Here is a 17,944-nt window from a genome sequence, read left to right on the forward strand (position 1 = left end):
GATGATTGGAGTAGAGCTCTAAGAGTACCCATATATAAAAAGGGAAATAAAACTGAATGTGAGAATTACAGAGGTATTTCCCTACTGAGTGTTCCTGGCAAGATCTATGCAAGCATACTTGAGAAACGGTTGAGAAGAATTGTGGAAGAAAAGCTTGGTGAAGAACAAGCTGGATTCAGGCAAAACAGAGACTGTCTGATCAGATCTTCACTTTACGACAAATAGTTGAGAAAACATGGGAATATAACAAAGATCTGTATTTAAGTTTTGTCAATCTGGAAAAGGCATATGACAAGGTGCCAAGAGAGAAGCTAGTCAATACGCTACAGTTATATGGTGGCAATGGGACATTATATCAAGCAATACTTAGTCTGTATTTGAGTTGTAAGTTGGCATTTAGAATTGAGGGAGGTACAGGAATATGGTTTGATGTTAAATCTGGTGTGAGACAAGGATGTACATTATCCCCTCTGTTATTCATTATGAAGGAAAGTGGTATTAAACATGATATCAGAATTGGAGATGTTAATGTCAGCTCTTTGCTTTATGCAGATGATGTTATACTTCTAAATAAATCCGCTACAAGTTTGCAAGAGTCCATGACTAAATTGAATAACTGTTGTAACAGATATGGTATGAAGGTCAGCATTAAAAAGACAAAGACAATGAAAATAGGTAGAATTGTTGAAAATGTCAATTGTGTTGTGAACGGGGAACTTGTGAAACAAGTAAAACATTTCAGCTACTCAGGCACGATTTTTACTGAAGATGGTAATTAAATATGGAAATAGACAACAGAATCAACAAAGCTGGTATGGTAGGAAGTCAATTGAATAAATTCATATGGAATAAGAGAGAAATTAGTCAGAACACTAAATTAGCTGTATACAAGGCAGTGTTGAAACCAGTTTTAACTTACGGATCTGAGAGCTGGATCAGAAGTAAAACACTTGACCAAAGACTAGAGTCCACAGATATGAGAGTCCTGAGAAAGATTAGAGGCGTGAACAGATGGCATCAATGGCAATATCATATTAAAAACGAGGGTATTAGGACAGAACTTGATATTTTTGGCATCCAGGAATGTATTATCAGAGCTAATCTCAGGTGGTATGGTCACTTAAACAGAATGGGCAAGGAAAGATTAGTAAAACAAGTGTTCTCTGCCAGGTTGGCAGGAAAATGACTCAGAGGAAGACCAAGATATAGGTGGATTGATACGCTTCAATGTATCTTAGACAATAGAAATATAAGATCTAATAATGATAATATTGGAGTCTTGACAAGTAATAGACTGATTTGGAGGAAAATCGTAGATAAGAAGTTAGTAATGATGTAAATTTTTCATGTAGTACTATCATATCCTGTACACCCCTTGACGGTACATGTCAGGAATTTGATGATGACGACGACTTAAATGCTAGAATTGGAAACACGAAAATTAATAATAATATAGGAATACATAGAGAATATACTCTAAACAGGAATGGTAAAAAATTGATTGACTTTTTAGTTTATAAAAACCTAAAAATAATGAATTTCTTTTATAAACATAAAGACATACATAAATATACTTGGGCAGCAAGAGGATGGAAATCAATATGAGATTACTTCATATTAAATGAAAAGAGATCAAAATTTTCACTAAATGTTAGAGTTCACAGAGGATATGAAATAAGCAGTAACCACTTTCTTGTTAAGATAAAATTAAGATTACCACCTAAATGGCTACAAGTAACAAGAACAGAAAGAAAAATTGAAACATTTGTTTATAAAACTAGATTATTGAATGACACAAATGTACAATGGCTATATGAACAAAGAATTAACCAATATCTAGATAAAATAGAACAAAATGAAGAAATAGAAATAGAATGGCTTAATATAAAAACGATACTAAATGCAGCAGCAAATGAAAGCTTAGGCAAGACCAAAAAATTCAACAAAAAGAAAAAACTGAAGATCTGGGATGATACAATCAAAGAAATAATCAAAAAGAAAAAAGAAGCCTCTCACAAATGGTTAAGCAGTAAAAGATTAGAAGATGAAATATAATATAAAAGAATAAAAGCCATAGCTAAAAGAAAAGTCAATAAAAGACAGAGAATCAAATTTGTTTCTAATTTAGAACATGATTTATATAAAATAAGACCCAATGCATTCTTAGTCCTACCATCAAGCAATTCCATCAAAATTTTTCTTAGTCCTACCATCAAGCAATTGCTTGATGGTAGGACTAAGAAAAACAACCCAGAGGGAGATTTTGGATGGAAGCAATTTAGTGTCTTATAAGACCAAAGCAAATAATAAAACATTAATTTAGAAGAAAATTATTGACAAGAAGCTAGAAATAAGGATTCATATCAGGAAATTATGATGGTGATTATTATTTACTGGAGCACTTTTCTAATAGACAAGCTTTTCAAATAAAAATGCACCAATAAATAATGTATCGACAATATTCAATAAATAAAGCAGCAAAACTTACTGATCAAAATTTACTTGTGCAGTAAAAAGTCCTAAAAAGTTTTAAAACTAATATTTCAATCAACACCCTGAATATGATCTGCAGACTAATATATGAACATTACTAGGGGAAACAGATTAGTTTGAAAACAATAACTGAACCAAAAGTAATGGCAAAACTTAATATCCCTCAATGACTATGAATAAAATAAAGAATGAAATGAATAGTGCTTATGCTAAAAAAGAAGTGAAAGGTGATTACTTTAGAAGAAAAATTTAAAGTAATAAAAAGATTCAAACATCAGGAAATATGCAGAGTTTTGAGAATGAATGAGTCAACAGAATAAACTATTCTGAATGAAGCAGACAAATATAAGGGTAAAGGTTAAGTTGCGTCAGCTGCAGTAAATCTGCAAACCACTAGGAATAAAAACACTGCAATGACTGAAATGGAGTGTCTTATCAATTTGGATCAAAGATTGTAATCAAAAATGAATTCCTATTTGTGGTGCATACATTAAAAGGAAATGCATTATGCCTCATTACTACAACAAAAGAGGGAGGGAGGGGAAAAAAGAGTATTCAAATGAAAATTGAAGAAATTTTTATTGCTAGTTCTAGATGGTTTGAGCATTTTAAAAATAAAAAAGGACTGCATGTTTGAATAATAAGTGAATCTGTAGGTGAAGATTAAGAAAATGCAACAAAATTTCGAGATATTTTGAAAGAAATAGCAGAGGGAGAAAGAAGTTATAGTGATAAATATTTAATGTTCACAAAAGAGGATTATTCTGCAATTGATTTCTAGAATTGCCTTACAAACCTGTTCTGGCTAAGAAAGAAAACTCTCAACCTGGATATAAAGTATCAAAAGATCAACATATTTATTACAAGGAAGTTTATGAAGAAGATTTCAAATTGAAACTCATGTCAGTGTATGGTACATAGAATTCTAGGACACCTGAGAGACATGTGTCCTAGAATTTTCAAATGAAAATTGAAGAAATTTTTATTGCTAGTTCAGCAAGATGTTAGAAATTTCAAGACTTTGATAAATGCTGCACAATGCTACATAAAAAAAGGCCAGAAAAGTGTTGGCAGATACCAGGGAGATTAAATATGAAGAATTAAAGAATCAAGAAAGCAGAAATGGATGAAAAAAATATAGTGATAAACAGCAATCTGTGAATGGGATATACTAGATGAGCGAGCAACATCTAGTTTACAGATGTGTATAAAGAAAGGTTTTATCTTTCTGCGAGTCCTTTCTATGCTTCCTGGACATGAAGATTGAAACAATATGTAATAAGTAGAATGAGTGGATGATGTGACTGTGTTGGTAGGAATAAAGTATGTTTGAGTGGTGGTGAATGTAATTACAGAGTGAGAGAGGGATGGAGTAGTAACCAGTTAGAAATAACCCCAGGAAATGTGGGACTAGTTATGTCCCACATAATTAGTCCCACAATTCAATTCAGAGTCCTGTAGTCAGCTGTCATTACATACACTAATGTAAGAAGCATAAGGAATAAAAGTGAGGAGTGGTAAGCATTGGTAAATGTATTGAAACCAAAAATTATATGCTTTCGTGAGACTTGGTTGATGAACGAAGATAATATTATAGGAAAACAATGTAATGGATTCAGTTTATTCTGGGAGGATGGACAAGATAAGCAAGGAGCATACTACTGATGATTGCAGAAGAATTAAATCCAGCCAGATTAGAAATCTCCAATAGTGATAAGATTAGGATAGAAAACAGGTTTGAGGATATTTGATATTAGATAAAAGTTACCAAGAGGACGAAATACACAATACAGATACAGACCAGTTCATCTGAAGAGGACTATGAACTGTACAGACAGCTAAAGTTATGGATACAAGGAGGACTATCGTTATAGATGATTTCAATTATGGGGATATAAAGTGGAGCAAACTGAATTACATCAAATCATCAAGTTTTTGCTCTCTTAAAGTATCTACCTGATCTCTGAGGAGAACCAACCAGTTCAAAACAGCTGTCAGGTCAGTAAAACCTTATCAAAATGAACTAATAAAAGGCGAATATGTAGATGCTTGGGCAGCACCTATGTCTTCTATGCAGTCCAAATCAAGGCAACTTGTGAATGCAGGGGAGTGTATTCCCGTAAGCTCTCTGGTCAACTTGCCTAATGAAACTTTCACAGTTTCTACATTCGGCTTTGAAATAATGCTGGATCTAATATCCACTTGACTTATATAATCAAATCTGCTTTTCTATGATTCCTTTATGAACAAAGCATTTAACAGTTTTAGGCTCCTAGTCTCTATATCTCAGGAAGAAATCAGATTCCTCCTCTTTGTGTTAAAGGAACAGCTGAATGCACTGCTAAAGTTCTGAGGCATCTCAACATCGTAGTGTCCTTTCATCCTCTCACAGATTTCAACTTTCCTTTCTTCACCTGAAGACAAGCTTGCTCCACTTAACTTTCCAGGTATCTATCAAATTTCTTGCTCCTGTGACTTGTACTTCAGACAATCAGACCGATCTGCTGCAGTCTGCTGTGAAGAACATAAATTTGTATCCAGTACTATTATCTGAGTAATCTGGTTTAGCTGAACATGCCATCTCTACTAAGCACAGATTCCATAGAAGAAAACTAAGCTCTTACACAAGAGCCTAATGAAACATTTATGGAACATTTATATCAGGACAACTGTAAGACCTTTTCACATTGTCCAAATTTCAACTGGTCTGATGTCTCTATGGAAAATATTAATGAATGCTTATGGTAGGGAGGACTGAATCAGTTGAAATAGTAGAATTACAAAGTGAACACTTTGTAAAAGTACATCATCCAGGTGGTGATATTACAGGAATGAGATAGTCAAAGGCTTATACAGGAACTGCAGTAAATGAAATGGAGGTGCATAGCATATTACAGAACCTTGATGTGAATACAGTTGTAGGATTGGATGGTATACCCACTCAAGTTTTACGTGAAGCAGCAAGGGAATTGTCAGTGCCCTTGACCATATTGTTTAATCTAAGTCTCGGCTCTGGGTTAGTCCCAGGGGGATGGAAAGAGAGGGGAAATAGTTCCATTACATAAAGGAGGTTCCAAGACTGATGTAGCAAATTACCAACCAATCAAAATATCAGGAGTTGTTGTGAAAGTATTGGAGAAGTTGGTCAAGAGCAGAATACAGGAATGGATAGGGGAACAGGATACTGTGGGGGGGGGGGGGCATGGTTATGTGAAAGATAGGTCATGCCTCAGTAACCTGCTCACATTTTATAATACAGTGACAGCTGAGCTGGATAAAGGTAATGGGTTTACATAGATACTGCTGGACTTTGCAAAAGTGTTTTGACAGGATACTACATGGAATTCTAATCAGTAAATTGCAGCATATAGGGATAGATATATATATAGGGTTGGTGAGATGGATAAGAGGGTGGCTGATGGAGAGAGATCAGAGAGTAGTTTATTCAGGAGTAGAGTCCAAAAGAAAGCCTGTGACTAGTAGTAGCATGTCGCAGGGTTCTGTAGTTGGACTGCTAATATTTCATTTGTTCATTAAAAATATAGGAAAGGATCTGAGAGGAACTGTTCAGTTATTTGCCAGTCATGCAAAGTTGAGTACAGCAATAGTTAATACAGATGATGTCAAAATTTTGCAGGATAACTTGAATCCTGACAGACTAAGGCAAAGGAGAATGGATGTCAGTTTAATGTGGCAAAGTGTATGGTTATGCATTTTGTGGTGAAAAGATTACCAGCTGTATACTACAATGGTGGAACTGTACTCCACGAGAAATTAAAGAAGCTAGAAACTTGGGAGTGTTAGTCAATACGGAGTTAAAGCTTAGTGGGCACATAGCAAAAGTGGCTAAAGCAGCTCATCAGATCACTGAAGAATACTTTGATGAGAAGAGACAACCAGGTTATTGTTCAAGTGACCAAGATGGTATCAGGTCTACTGACTGAACCTTATGAGAACAGGTTGAAGTTTGTGGGTTACAGAAATTGGTTGATAGATGGAAAAGGGGTGATGTGATTGAGACATACAAATTACTGAAGGGTTTTTACAAGATTAATTGAAAGGAAATATTTCTCAAAAGGTCTGGTGGTGGGAGAACTAGGGACCATCCATGGAAACTGAGTAAGAGTGTAGTTAGTGTAGTGTAGATAACATTTTTTGATAAAAATGTTACACAAAATAAATATAAAATATAAATACCTTGTGATAACTTTCAGTTGGTTTAATCCTATTCATTAGATTTTTGATAGAAAGATTATAGTTTTTATTCTCCAATCCTGTCACATTAAGTTCCATTGACCTTATAAGAACAGAGGGGAAAAAATACAAATTACAAAAGATAAAAAAACATTAAGAAGAAAATTGTTTACATCAAAATTTAAATATACAAATCATAACATAACATTTGAACTACAAAAGTTACAGCACTTATGAAGATCACAAAATGTAACCAACAGTACTATTCTATTTTTAATGACCCATCATCATCAAATTCCTGATATATACCCTCAAGGGATGTACAGGATATGATAGTACTACATGAAAAATTTACATCCTTACTAACTTCCTATCTACAATTTTCCTCCAAATCAGCCTGTCTGTTATCTGTCAAGACTCCAATATTATCAGATCTTATATTTCTGTCTTCTAAGGCACTTTTTACTGTATCAATCCACCTATCCTCTGGGTCTTTTTCTTTCCAACCTGGCAGAGAACACTTGTTTTGCTAATCTTTCCCCTCCCATTCTGTTTAAGTGACCATACCACCCGAGATTAGCTTTGCTAATGCATTCCAGGATGCTGACAATGTCAAGTTCTTTCCTAATATCATCGTTCTTAATATGATATTGCCATTCACGCCATCTGTTCATGCCACTAATCTTTCTCAAGACTTTCATATCTGCGGTCTCTGGTCTTTGGTCAAGTGTTTTACTTCTGACCCAGCTCTCAGATCCATAAGTTAAAACTGGTTTAAACACTGTCTTGTATACAGCTAATTTAGTGTTCCGACTAATTTCTCTCTTATTCCATAAGAACGGTAGCATAAAAGAAATGAGTCAGTGTACTAGCTGTGAAATGTACGCTTTGCGGAGTGCTGTCGGAGTGTGGTTAGATGATGATAAAGGATTGAATGTGTGTAGAAAATGTAGGGAGAATGCGCAATTGAAGCGTATTGCGGATCGTGAGTGTGATATTTTTGTCAACCTTCAAAATGAAGGAAATAGGGATATGACAAGAAACGGCAAAGTTGTACATGAAAATTGTGAGAGTGTGAATGTAGAAAGTGTGAATGATAGTATAAATGGTTTCTCAGAGAACAAAAAAGATGAGATAGATACATTGAGTGAGATCGCGTTGTTGAATAGTGCGATAGAAAGAGCAAAACAGCAGCTAGAGTGCATGAACAAAAGTAGACTGAATGAACCAACCAATAATAAAAGGTATGACAGGAAAAATAGACGTATGAATGTGAACATGAACAAAATGAAGGATAGAGTGCTGTATGGAGACTCGTTAGTACGAGGTGTGTTAGTAGAGGATTTGACAAAATCGTACCAACCTGGTGCGACCATAAAGGACGTAACTGCGTCTATTAGAGAGCAAAAGGAAAGGGTGAAAGAAATGATTGTTGTGGCAGGTACGAATGATTTGAAAGGAGATAAAATGGAAATGATAGAAGACCTGAATGAATTGTTTGAGGTAGCAAAAGAAAAGAGTGAGAGAGTTAGAATGATTAGTCTTTTGCCACGGTATGACAGTGAAATGTTTAAAAGGAGGGCTATAATTGCAAATGACTTTATGCGTGGGTTATGTATGACGAGTGGTGTGGAATTTGTGGATGTGTGGAGTGAGTTTGATGGGCGAAAGGATCTATATAAGATGGATGGCTTGCATTTGAATGGTTACGGTGTAAGAAGACTTGAGAAAGTGTTGCTGAATGTAGTGGATGTGCAAATTCAGGGAAACTAGATTTGTTAGGGGGGGGGGGTAGAGATACAGTCCTTATGGAGGCAGTTGAATGTAAGAATGAATATAATATGCCAGAGCAAATAAGGACAACAAATCAGAGTGGGATAGTTAATATAAGGCATCAAGGTAGGGTTGGGGCTAATGGGGGTCTTAAATTCATGTACACTAATACTAGGAGTATTAGGAACAAGAAGGAAGAGTTTTTGGCCATGGTTGGCACTTCCAGACCACAGGTTATAGGTATTAGTGAAACATGGCTGACTGTAGATGATATAACTAGTGGGATTGAATGTGATGGGTATAGTGTGTTCAGGAATGACAGAGAGAATAAAATGGGGAGAGGAGTATTGTTGATGATAGCTGATGAGCTCCAGCCAAGGAGAATAGAAGTTGAATTGCAGGATAGAGAAAAGAGCACATTTGAGGCCATTTGGTGTGAGATTGTGGCTAGCAGAACTAAATATACAATTGGGTGCTGCTATAGACCAGGTGATGGAAAAGATGGTGGTGACAGTATGCACAAGCAAATAGAAGAAATGGGTGGAAGGAGGGTGATTATTATGGGAGATTTCAACTATGGTCGCATTGATTGGAGTGAGGAGAGGACACATGGGAGGAAGGAACTGGATTTTATGCGGTTATTAAGGGATAACTATCTGCGACAGCATGTAATGGAAAATACTAGGGGTCAGAGAGTGCTTGACCTAGTAATTACATCTGAGGATTTGGCTGTAACAAATATGACCACATTGCCACCAATCGGTGAGAGTGATCATAGGGTCTTAACTTGGGAGGTGGCTAAAGGTGTAGAATTTTCAATTAAGACAGGGTACATGTGGAATTATCGGGCGGGAAAGTATGACAAGCTTAGGAGTTTGATTGGTTCAGTGCCATGGCATGTACAACTGCAAGGACTAGAAGTTGATAGTGCATGGGAGGTAGTTAAGAAGTGCTTGCATGAAGCAATGGCTGACTGTATACCTAGAGTCAGAATAATAAATCAAGTAGGAGTTAAATGGATGAATAACACCATTAAGCTTGAGTTGCAAAAAAAGAAACAACTATGGAGGGAATTTAAGGAGAAGGGTGACCGGCAGGCACATGAACGGTATAAAGCGCAGGCCAGAAGGGTGACGAGTGTGGTAAGAAAAGCAAAAAAGGATTACGAAAGAACATTGGCCATGCAGGTTAAAGAGAATCCTAAATAGTGTTTTAGATATGTAGCAAGTAAAAGGAAAAATGTACATGGCAGATTGATTTTAAAGAATGCCGATGGTAGGGAGGTAACTGAATCAGTTGAGATAGTTGAGTTACTGAGTGAGCACTTTGCAAAAGTATATCATCAAGGTGGTGACATTGCAGAAACGAATAAACCAGTAGATTATACGGGAATTGTGGTTAATGAAGTGGAGGTGAGTAGTCTATTGCATAACCTCAATGTCAATACATCTGTGGGATTGGATGGTATACCAGCTCGTGTTGTACGAGAAGCAGCTAAAGAATTGTCAGTACCCTTGACCATTTTGTTTAATTTGAGTCTCGGGTCTGGGTTAGTCCCGAGCGGGTGGAAAGAGGGGAAAATAGTTCCACTGCATAAAGGTGGTTCCAAGACTGCTGTTGTAAATTACCGACCGATTAGCATATCAGGAATCATTGTAAAGGTCTTAGAGAAAATAGTCAAAAGGAAAATACAAGATTGGATTGAAGAAAATGGGATACTGTATCGGGGACAGCATGGTTTTGTGAAGGGTAGGTCATGCCTCAGTAACTTGCTCACGTATTATAACACAGTGACGGCTGAACTGGATAAGGGTAATGGGTTTACGGTGATTCTACTGGACCTTGCCAAGGCCTTTGACAGGATTCCACATGGAATTCTAATCAGTAAATTGCAGCATATGGGAATGGACATAGGGTTGGTGAGATGGATAGGAGGGTGGTTGACGGAGAGATATCAGAGAGTGGTTTACTCGGGAGTAGAGTCCACAAGACGGCCTGTGACTAGTGGTGTGCCACAAGGATCTGTTCTTGGACCACTGCTGTTTAATTTGTTCATAAATGATTTAGGAAATGATCTGAGAGGAACAGTTCATTTGTTTGTGGATGATGCGAAGTTGGGTAGGGAATAGTGAATGCAGAGGACGTCAAAATTTTGCAGGATGATTTGGATAGATTGGAGGTCTGGGCTAAGGAGAATGGATGTCAGTTTAATGTGGCGAAATGTAAGGTTATGCATTTTGGGGTGAAAAGATTGGCGGCAGTTTACTGCATTGGTGGAACCCTGCTCTAGGAAATTGATGAGGCACGAGATTTAGGAGTGTTGGTGGATAAGGAATTGAAATTTAGGGGACACATTGCAAAAGTGACCAAAACAGCTCATCAAATCACTTGGTTGCTGAAGAATACGTTGACAAGCAGAGACAAGCAGGTTATTGTTCCTCTCTATCGAGCCTTGATAAGACCCCATCTAGACTACTGTGCTCAGATTTCGTCACCTAGGTTTCTTCTTGATAGGGAGGAGGTGGAGAGGATCCAGAGGCGAGTGACCAAGATGATAGCAGGTCTGTGGAATGAACCGTATGAGAACAGGTTGAGGATTTGTGGGTTGCAAAAATTGGTTGATAGGCGGAGGAGGGGAGATATGATTGAGACATTCAAATTACTGAAGGGTTTCTATAAAATTAATTCAGAAGATATTTTTGAGAACAGGGCTGGTTGTGGGAGGACTAGGGGACATCCATGGAAACTGGGCAAAAGTGTGGTTAGTAAAGGTGTTAGAGCTGGGTTCTTTACTTTTAGAGTAGTGAATGAGTGGAATGCGCTCCCTGAGTCTGTAGTGGATGCTGTGACAGTGAATGAGTTTAAGGCGAGGTATGATAGATACTGTATGAATGTCAGATAGTTGTGATGAATATGATTTGGGGCCTCCCTCGATGAGTCTAATGACTCCCTGGAGTTGCCTGTAATAATAGTAATAGTAATTTATTCAATTGACTTCTACCATACCAGATATGCTGATTCTGTTGTCTATTTCCATATTTAATTTATCATCTTCACTAAAAATCGTGCCTAAGTAGCTGAAATGTTTTACTTGTTTCACAAGTTCCCCGTTCACAACACAATTGACATTTTCAACAATTCTACCTATTTTCATTGTCTTTGTCTTTTTAATGCTGACCTTCATTCCATATCTATTAAACAGTTATTCAATTTAGTCAGGGAATCTTGAAGACTTGTAGTGGATTTATTTAGAAGTATAACATCATCTGCATACAGCAAAGAGCTGACATTAACATCTCCAATTTTGATATCAGGTTTAATACCACTTTCCTTCATAATGTGATCCATATAGATAATGAATAACAGAGGAGATAATGTACATCCTTGTCTGACACCAGATTTAACATTAAACCACCTTTCTGTACTTCCTTCAAATCTAACTGCTGACTTACAACTCAAATAAAGAATAAGTATTGCTTGATATAATGCCCCATTAACACCATATAACTGTGGTGTTTTGAATAGCTTCTCTCCAGGGCCCCACATCCTGAAGCAGGCCACCAGGCCAGGATTTTTGGCAGCACCCCCCCCCCCCACACACACACACCTGTCGTTCAGGTTAAGGACAACACATTGCTCTACAGGGTTTAGGATCAGCCAAATCATTTTCGATGCACAAAATTGCTAGGGGATTAAGTCATTCTTGGCTATATCTAATATACCTAAGAAATTCCCATTATGAACATCTTCAATCTTTGTGTTCTTTCCTTGAAATGCTAAACCCCTGGATGATAAAAATAACGTTGCATCTACAATCCATTGCAGAAGTGCTCTCGACTTATTTGTTTCATATTGAATTTGTAGTTGTTAAGTCTTTATCGATTTCATGTCCCTTCAATGACTGCAAAAGGGATTTCCAAGCCAGATATTGTTTTCTGTGTTCGGCACAATGTTTGTGAAGAGGCAACATTTTAGGTGAAAATCCTTCTTGGGCTAAACTGCTTAAGTTTTTGTTATTAGAGTTGCAAAAAATACAACAAGGTAGACAATAAAGATTTTCTTTCGATACACACAATGTTAACCATTCTCTTGGAAAATGTTCTCTTGTTCTTTTGTTTTCGTATAGAGCAAAAAATCTTGATATTTCATACCATTAAGATCTCTTGGCAATTCCTTATAAATCTTTTGGAATTCTTGAAAGCTGATAGTTTGTACTGTCTCTTGCTGCATGTTGTTTGAGATTACTCTAAGCCACTAGGGTCATCATATTTTATATCAGATTTTTCAACAGGGCCTGCAACTGAAGCATCAACTGTATCATATTCTTCCATAGTCACTCCTCCTGCAGGTTTTTCACTTGCAGCCTTTTCTTCCGTTGCAAGAGGTTCACATGTAACAGTTGCTTGACTTTCGACTGCTTTATGAGTTTCAATTTGACACTGATATTCTGTTTAGATTTCAATGTCACAAACATTATCACCACCTTCACTATGATCAGTACTGGGAACTATGTCCTTTTTATTTTCAGATTTTAAAAATTTGGTTATAAATTGATGACCTCGTGATGCTTTTGATTCTCTCTCTCGGATTTAAGTTTCCTCTTCTGAGCTCCAGACTTATGTTTGTACTTTTAATCAGACATTGGAATTTTATTTATTTTAACTAGAACGTCTTTGCTTGCTTGAGAGCAATTTATTTAAATATTTGTAATATCTCAAATTTGTATGATCTGGAAAAAAAAAAGTTTGTTTCATACAAAAAAATCATAACTAAAAAAGTTCTTATATTTTCTTTTACTTACTAACTAGCAAAATTTTAATTCAAATAAGACAAATTCTTTTTAAATAAAGAATTTTGTAGAAAATTTTCAGTTTTTTGAGATCAACTTAGCCAACTAAAACTATCAAATAAAGCTTTCTCTTTTATGAATAAAATAAAATTCTCTTGGCATCCGTAGCATACGCAGCGGTAGGGTAGCGTGCTGGTAACACCGGGGCAGTATCGGCATTGAAACGATGGCGTGCATAGAAAGTGAGACGGGTGAACAAAAAACGAAAACTAAAGTAAATCCTTTCAAATGGGAAGTTCAGAAACGTAACCATAAGTCTGAAAAAATGGATAATGGGATGGAAATGATTGCAAAATCTAGTAGTCCCTCTCAGCACATATTCATTCTTATTTTATAAAGCTTCTTTTTTTGTCTTTTGTTAGTCTCAGTTAACTGGCCGACCCAACAAGATGGGCCCAACCCTAATTCCGAGCCCTGTCAGCCGTACCATTGTGGGGACCATGCTTCTCTCTTGGCACCTTGTCATATGCCTTTTCCAGATCTACAAAAATTAAATACAGATCTTTGTTATATTCCCATGATTTCTCAACTATCTGTTGTAAAGTGAAAATCTGATCCTGACAGCCTCTATTTGGCCTAAATCCAGCTTGTTCTTCACCAAGCTTCTCTTCCACAATCCTTCTCAACCGTTTCCCAAGTATACTTGCATATATCTTATCAGAAACACTCAGTTGAGTGTTCCTGATAAGATATATCTCTGTAATTCTCACATTCAGTTTTATTTCCCTTTTTATATATGGGTACTATGAGAGCTCTACTCCAATCATCTGGACTTCGTCCCTCTGTCAAGGCCTTCTGAACTATGCAGTGCAGCCACTATGAGACTTTTATACCTCCACACCTGAGCATTTCTGGTCGAATATCATCTACTCTTGCTGCCTTTCCATTTCAGGCTTTTCATGGATTTTTATATTTCAAGTATGGATAAGTATTGCTGATTGCATGCCTGTTGAGTGTTTTTAACAACTGTGTTGTCACTGCTTGTTTCATTTAGAAATTTTTTTGAAGTAATTGCTCCATACATCAAGGATATATTTTTCTCCAGTTTTCATGTCACATTTATCATCTCTAATTTTACAGCACTCTTTCCTCCATTCCTAAGCTTCTTCAATAACCTCCAGAATATCTTGCTACCATCTTGATATTTATTTTCGATGTTCTTGCCAAAGTCCTCCCATGACTTTTGTTTAGCCAGTTTTACACAGTGTTTAGCTCTCTTACATTTGTCTCTGTATTCTCTAAGAGAACAAGCTGAGTTATTTGCAATGAACTTTTGATATGATTTCTTCTTTTCCTTCACTACCTCTAACTTCCTGTGTCCACTATGGAGTTCTGACTTTTCTATCCTTGCAGACAACCACATCACATGCCTCTCTGGATGAATCAACCAGTGTTTTATTCAGGGTTTGCTACTGAATCTCCAAGGTTTGGTTCTTGTTCTCAAACTCTTTCATTTTTTCTTGAATAATATTTGTGTATTTTAGTCTACAGTTACTGGGAACTGCTCAACTTTTATTCGCTTTAAAATTTTCGTACATGTTCTTCTTTTCAATATGAAATTAAATTTTATCCATACATGTTCTTCTTTTCAATATTAAATTAAATTTTATCCTGCTTAAGACTAAATGGTGTTACTTCCAATTTCAAATCCTCTGTACACTGTGGTGTCCTGCACCAGGGAGAAAACATCACTATCAACAATAACATAGTCAATGAGACTTTTCTTGTTCCTTGCCTGATTGCAAAAAAGTAAGCTTTTATTACAAAATATATATAACAAAACTCAATTTAGTTAGAAAAAGTAAGTTTCCGTCACAAAATATTTGTTTAATAATAATTGTCTCTTATTGTATTAGATGAGATATAGAGGGGAAAATAAGAAACAGTTAAAATGTTTAGCATTGTATTTTCTTCTAAATCAATACAGGAGATAACCAAACTTTCCATTAATTCAGTTACCACATTCATTTTTATAAGTATACAAGGGTGTGCTGAAAAGTTGTGATAATCACCATGAAGGAATTGAGGTAGAAACATGTAACTTACACATTATTCTATATATTCCCCATGAAGTGTTATACACTTGTTACAATGTTACTGCATCATTTGCAATCCTCTGAGAAAAATCTTTCCCCTGTTGCACAAACCAGTCCTCACCTGTTGATATGATTTCATCTATGGTAAATTTTGTTCCTTTAAAGGGTTTCTTTAAATTTGGGAATAGGAAATAGATGGGATCAGGCTTGGCAAAAAGGGTGGGAGAGGCAGACACTGAAAGCCCAAGTTGTGTATTGTCTGTTGGGTTTCATGAGAGGTGTGAGGCAGGTGCATTATCCTGCAAAAGCAACAAGCCTCTGCTCAGTTTCCCCGAAGCATCTTTCCTCCAGTACCTCCTTCAATTCCTTCAGAGCTGTTGAATAAACTGCTGCTGCAACAATTTCACCTTTTTTGAGATACTTGGTAAAGATTACACCATCCATATCCCAAAGGACAATGGCAAGAACCTTCCCTGCTTACTTTTGGGTATGGAACTTCTTTTGCTGTGGAAAACCTGTTTCCACTCCACTGACTGTTGTTTGGTTTCTGGGTCATAGTGATGAAGCCATGTTTCATCAACAGTCACAATATGAGCCAAAAAATTTGCACACGATTTTTCAAAATGACCCAAAATCCCTTGAGATGACAGCACAGTTCTCTCTTTTGGTGGGCATTCAAACATTTGAGGATCCACTTCGCTGAGAGCTTCTGCATATTAAAGGATAATGACACCAACTCATTCCCTGGATATTCTGAGTCATTGCAATGTTTTTGGCTGGTCCTCATTTATCATCAAGGATCATGGTATGTACTGCATCGATGTTTTTGTGATTGCTGTGGAAGTTCTTCCTGACCTGGGGGGGTGGGGGGGGGGGGGAGATTTGTTGTCTCAGGCTGCCCAGGTTTAAACTTTGCCATCCATCTGGAAACTGTTAGTTATGGTGGAGCACAGTCCCTATAGTCTCACATAAAGTTTGGTGAATCTCAGTTGCAGACTTTTCTTGCAAGAGGAAAAACTTAACAATGGCCCACACCTCTGTGTCTCTGAATTTCTTCAAAACCTCTGACATATCTTCTTATATATCCTAAAAGAAAAGAACAAATTATTACAATTTGATCAAACATAAGGGTTAAAGGGCTTTATGATATGTCCTTTCCTGTGGTTATATCAGTCACTTTAATATCATTTTTGTTCTAGGTGTTTATCAGAACTTTTTAAATTGGTACATCACACACAATAAATTTAGTTTAATCCTTTATTCAAGTGTAAGCAAACAAAATTTGTGCCTGAAGTATCTTCAGGACTGAGGCAACTCGTAATAAAGGTGGACCAAGCTCTCATCGCTCCTTGTCTCAGTATCTCCAATAATGCAAAGCACATCTCCTTGCAGACATGTATAATGCTATGCATTAAGAGAAGGGCTACCCAGATTGGTTTCAACCTTTATTGAGGTCTCGTCAGTGGGAGCCAGACCCAGAAGTGGTGATACTAAGGCAGAGGCAATCGAGAGGTTATATTTACTTATATGAGTTGCCAAAAGGTGTACTACCTTATTATTAAATTACTCTGGATTTAGAGAAAGATGTTGGAAGTTTATTTTCCACTTGGTTAGACTATAATAAATTTAGTTTAATCCTAGACTAAAATAAATTTGGTTTAATCCCGTCCACCTTTACTACAAGTTGCCTCAGTCCTGAAGATACTTCAGGCACAACTTTGTTTGCTAACACTTGGATAAAGGATTAAACTAAATTTATTATGGTCTAACCAAGTGGAAAAAACAACTTCCTACATCACACACAATTTTTAATTATAATTTCTATTCATTCATCTGAGAATATCTGATAAACTATCAAGCAAACGAAAATGAAACACATCAGGAGAGAAGGAAACACCAACTTTCAAGATTATTTTTCGGGAGAGAAGAAATAAGTGTATTTACATACCATCCATTACACAAAACAAGAGTAGTAACTAACAGTAAATAAGCAAAGTGTAACTGTATTGCATACAAGACATGCATGGGAAATAAGCAAATTAATTTTAATTAAAATATTTCTGAGCATTTACTAATAGAATGAAGTTCAAACATTCTAAGCAATTTGACATTTTTTCCATGTGTTACCATGCATTTAATTATGGGTTAATCACCTAGCTTCTATTGTAATAACCATAAACAGTCATTTCAGGAAGTATCAAGTAAAAGCTAAATTCAATTTAGAAATACCAAAACATTTTCTACAAAAACACATTCTTCAGATTTCCATAGGGCTATATGGTGGTAATACCAATGCAGAAATGCTTCAGCAGATTCTTTTTCATATACCGTATTTGCTGGCATATAAGACGCACCCACTTTTTGAACACATTTTTTAGGGAAAAAAACTTTATCACTGAATATTATAATGAATTTACAGTATTTCAAATATAAAGTAATAAGTAGATCTACTTTCAACAAATACCCACTCTAACTAGGAAAGAGTACCCACCTTTTAATATTCTTTGTCAAAACCCAGAAATTCATCTCCAGAGCTAAAATGAAGAGACATTTGAAACCTCTTCTAAATCAGAATCTGAGTCCTCATACAACTTCATAA

At 36.2% G+C, this 17,944-nt stretch overlaps 1 protein-coding gene across 2 annotated transcripts in view; it reads right to left on the reverse strand.

Annotated features, from left to right (window-relative positions):
• Positions 1–17,944, reverse strand: part of LOC150103760 (calcyclin-binding protein) — a 116,904-nt gene that overhangs the window by 20,651 nt on the left and 78,309 nt on the right. For both annotated transcript variants that reach the window (XM_090396531.1, XM_090396532.1), the window contains exon 4: positions 6,691–6,790. In XM_090396531.1, the coding sequence (XP_090252657.1) occupies positions 6,691–6,790 (100 nt within the window). The remainder of the gene's footprint in view (positions 1–6,690; positions 6,791–17,944) is intronic.

The sequence above is a fragment of the Typopeltis vanoorti genome, chromosome 8 (genome assembly GCF_054136105.1).
Source record: "Typopeltis vanoorti isolate ZY-2024b chromosome 8, IOZ_Tvanoo_1.0, whole genome shotgun sequence".
Taxonomy (NCBI): Eukaryota; Metazoa; Arthropoda; class Arachnida; order Uropygi; family Thelyphonidae; genus Typopeltis; species Typopeltis vanoorti.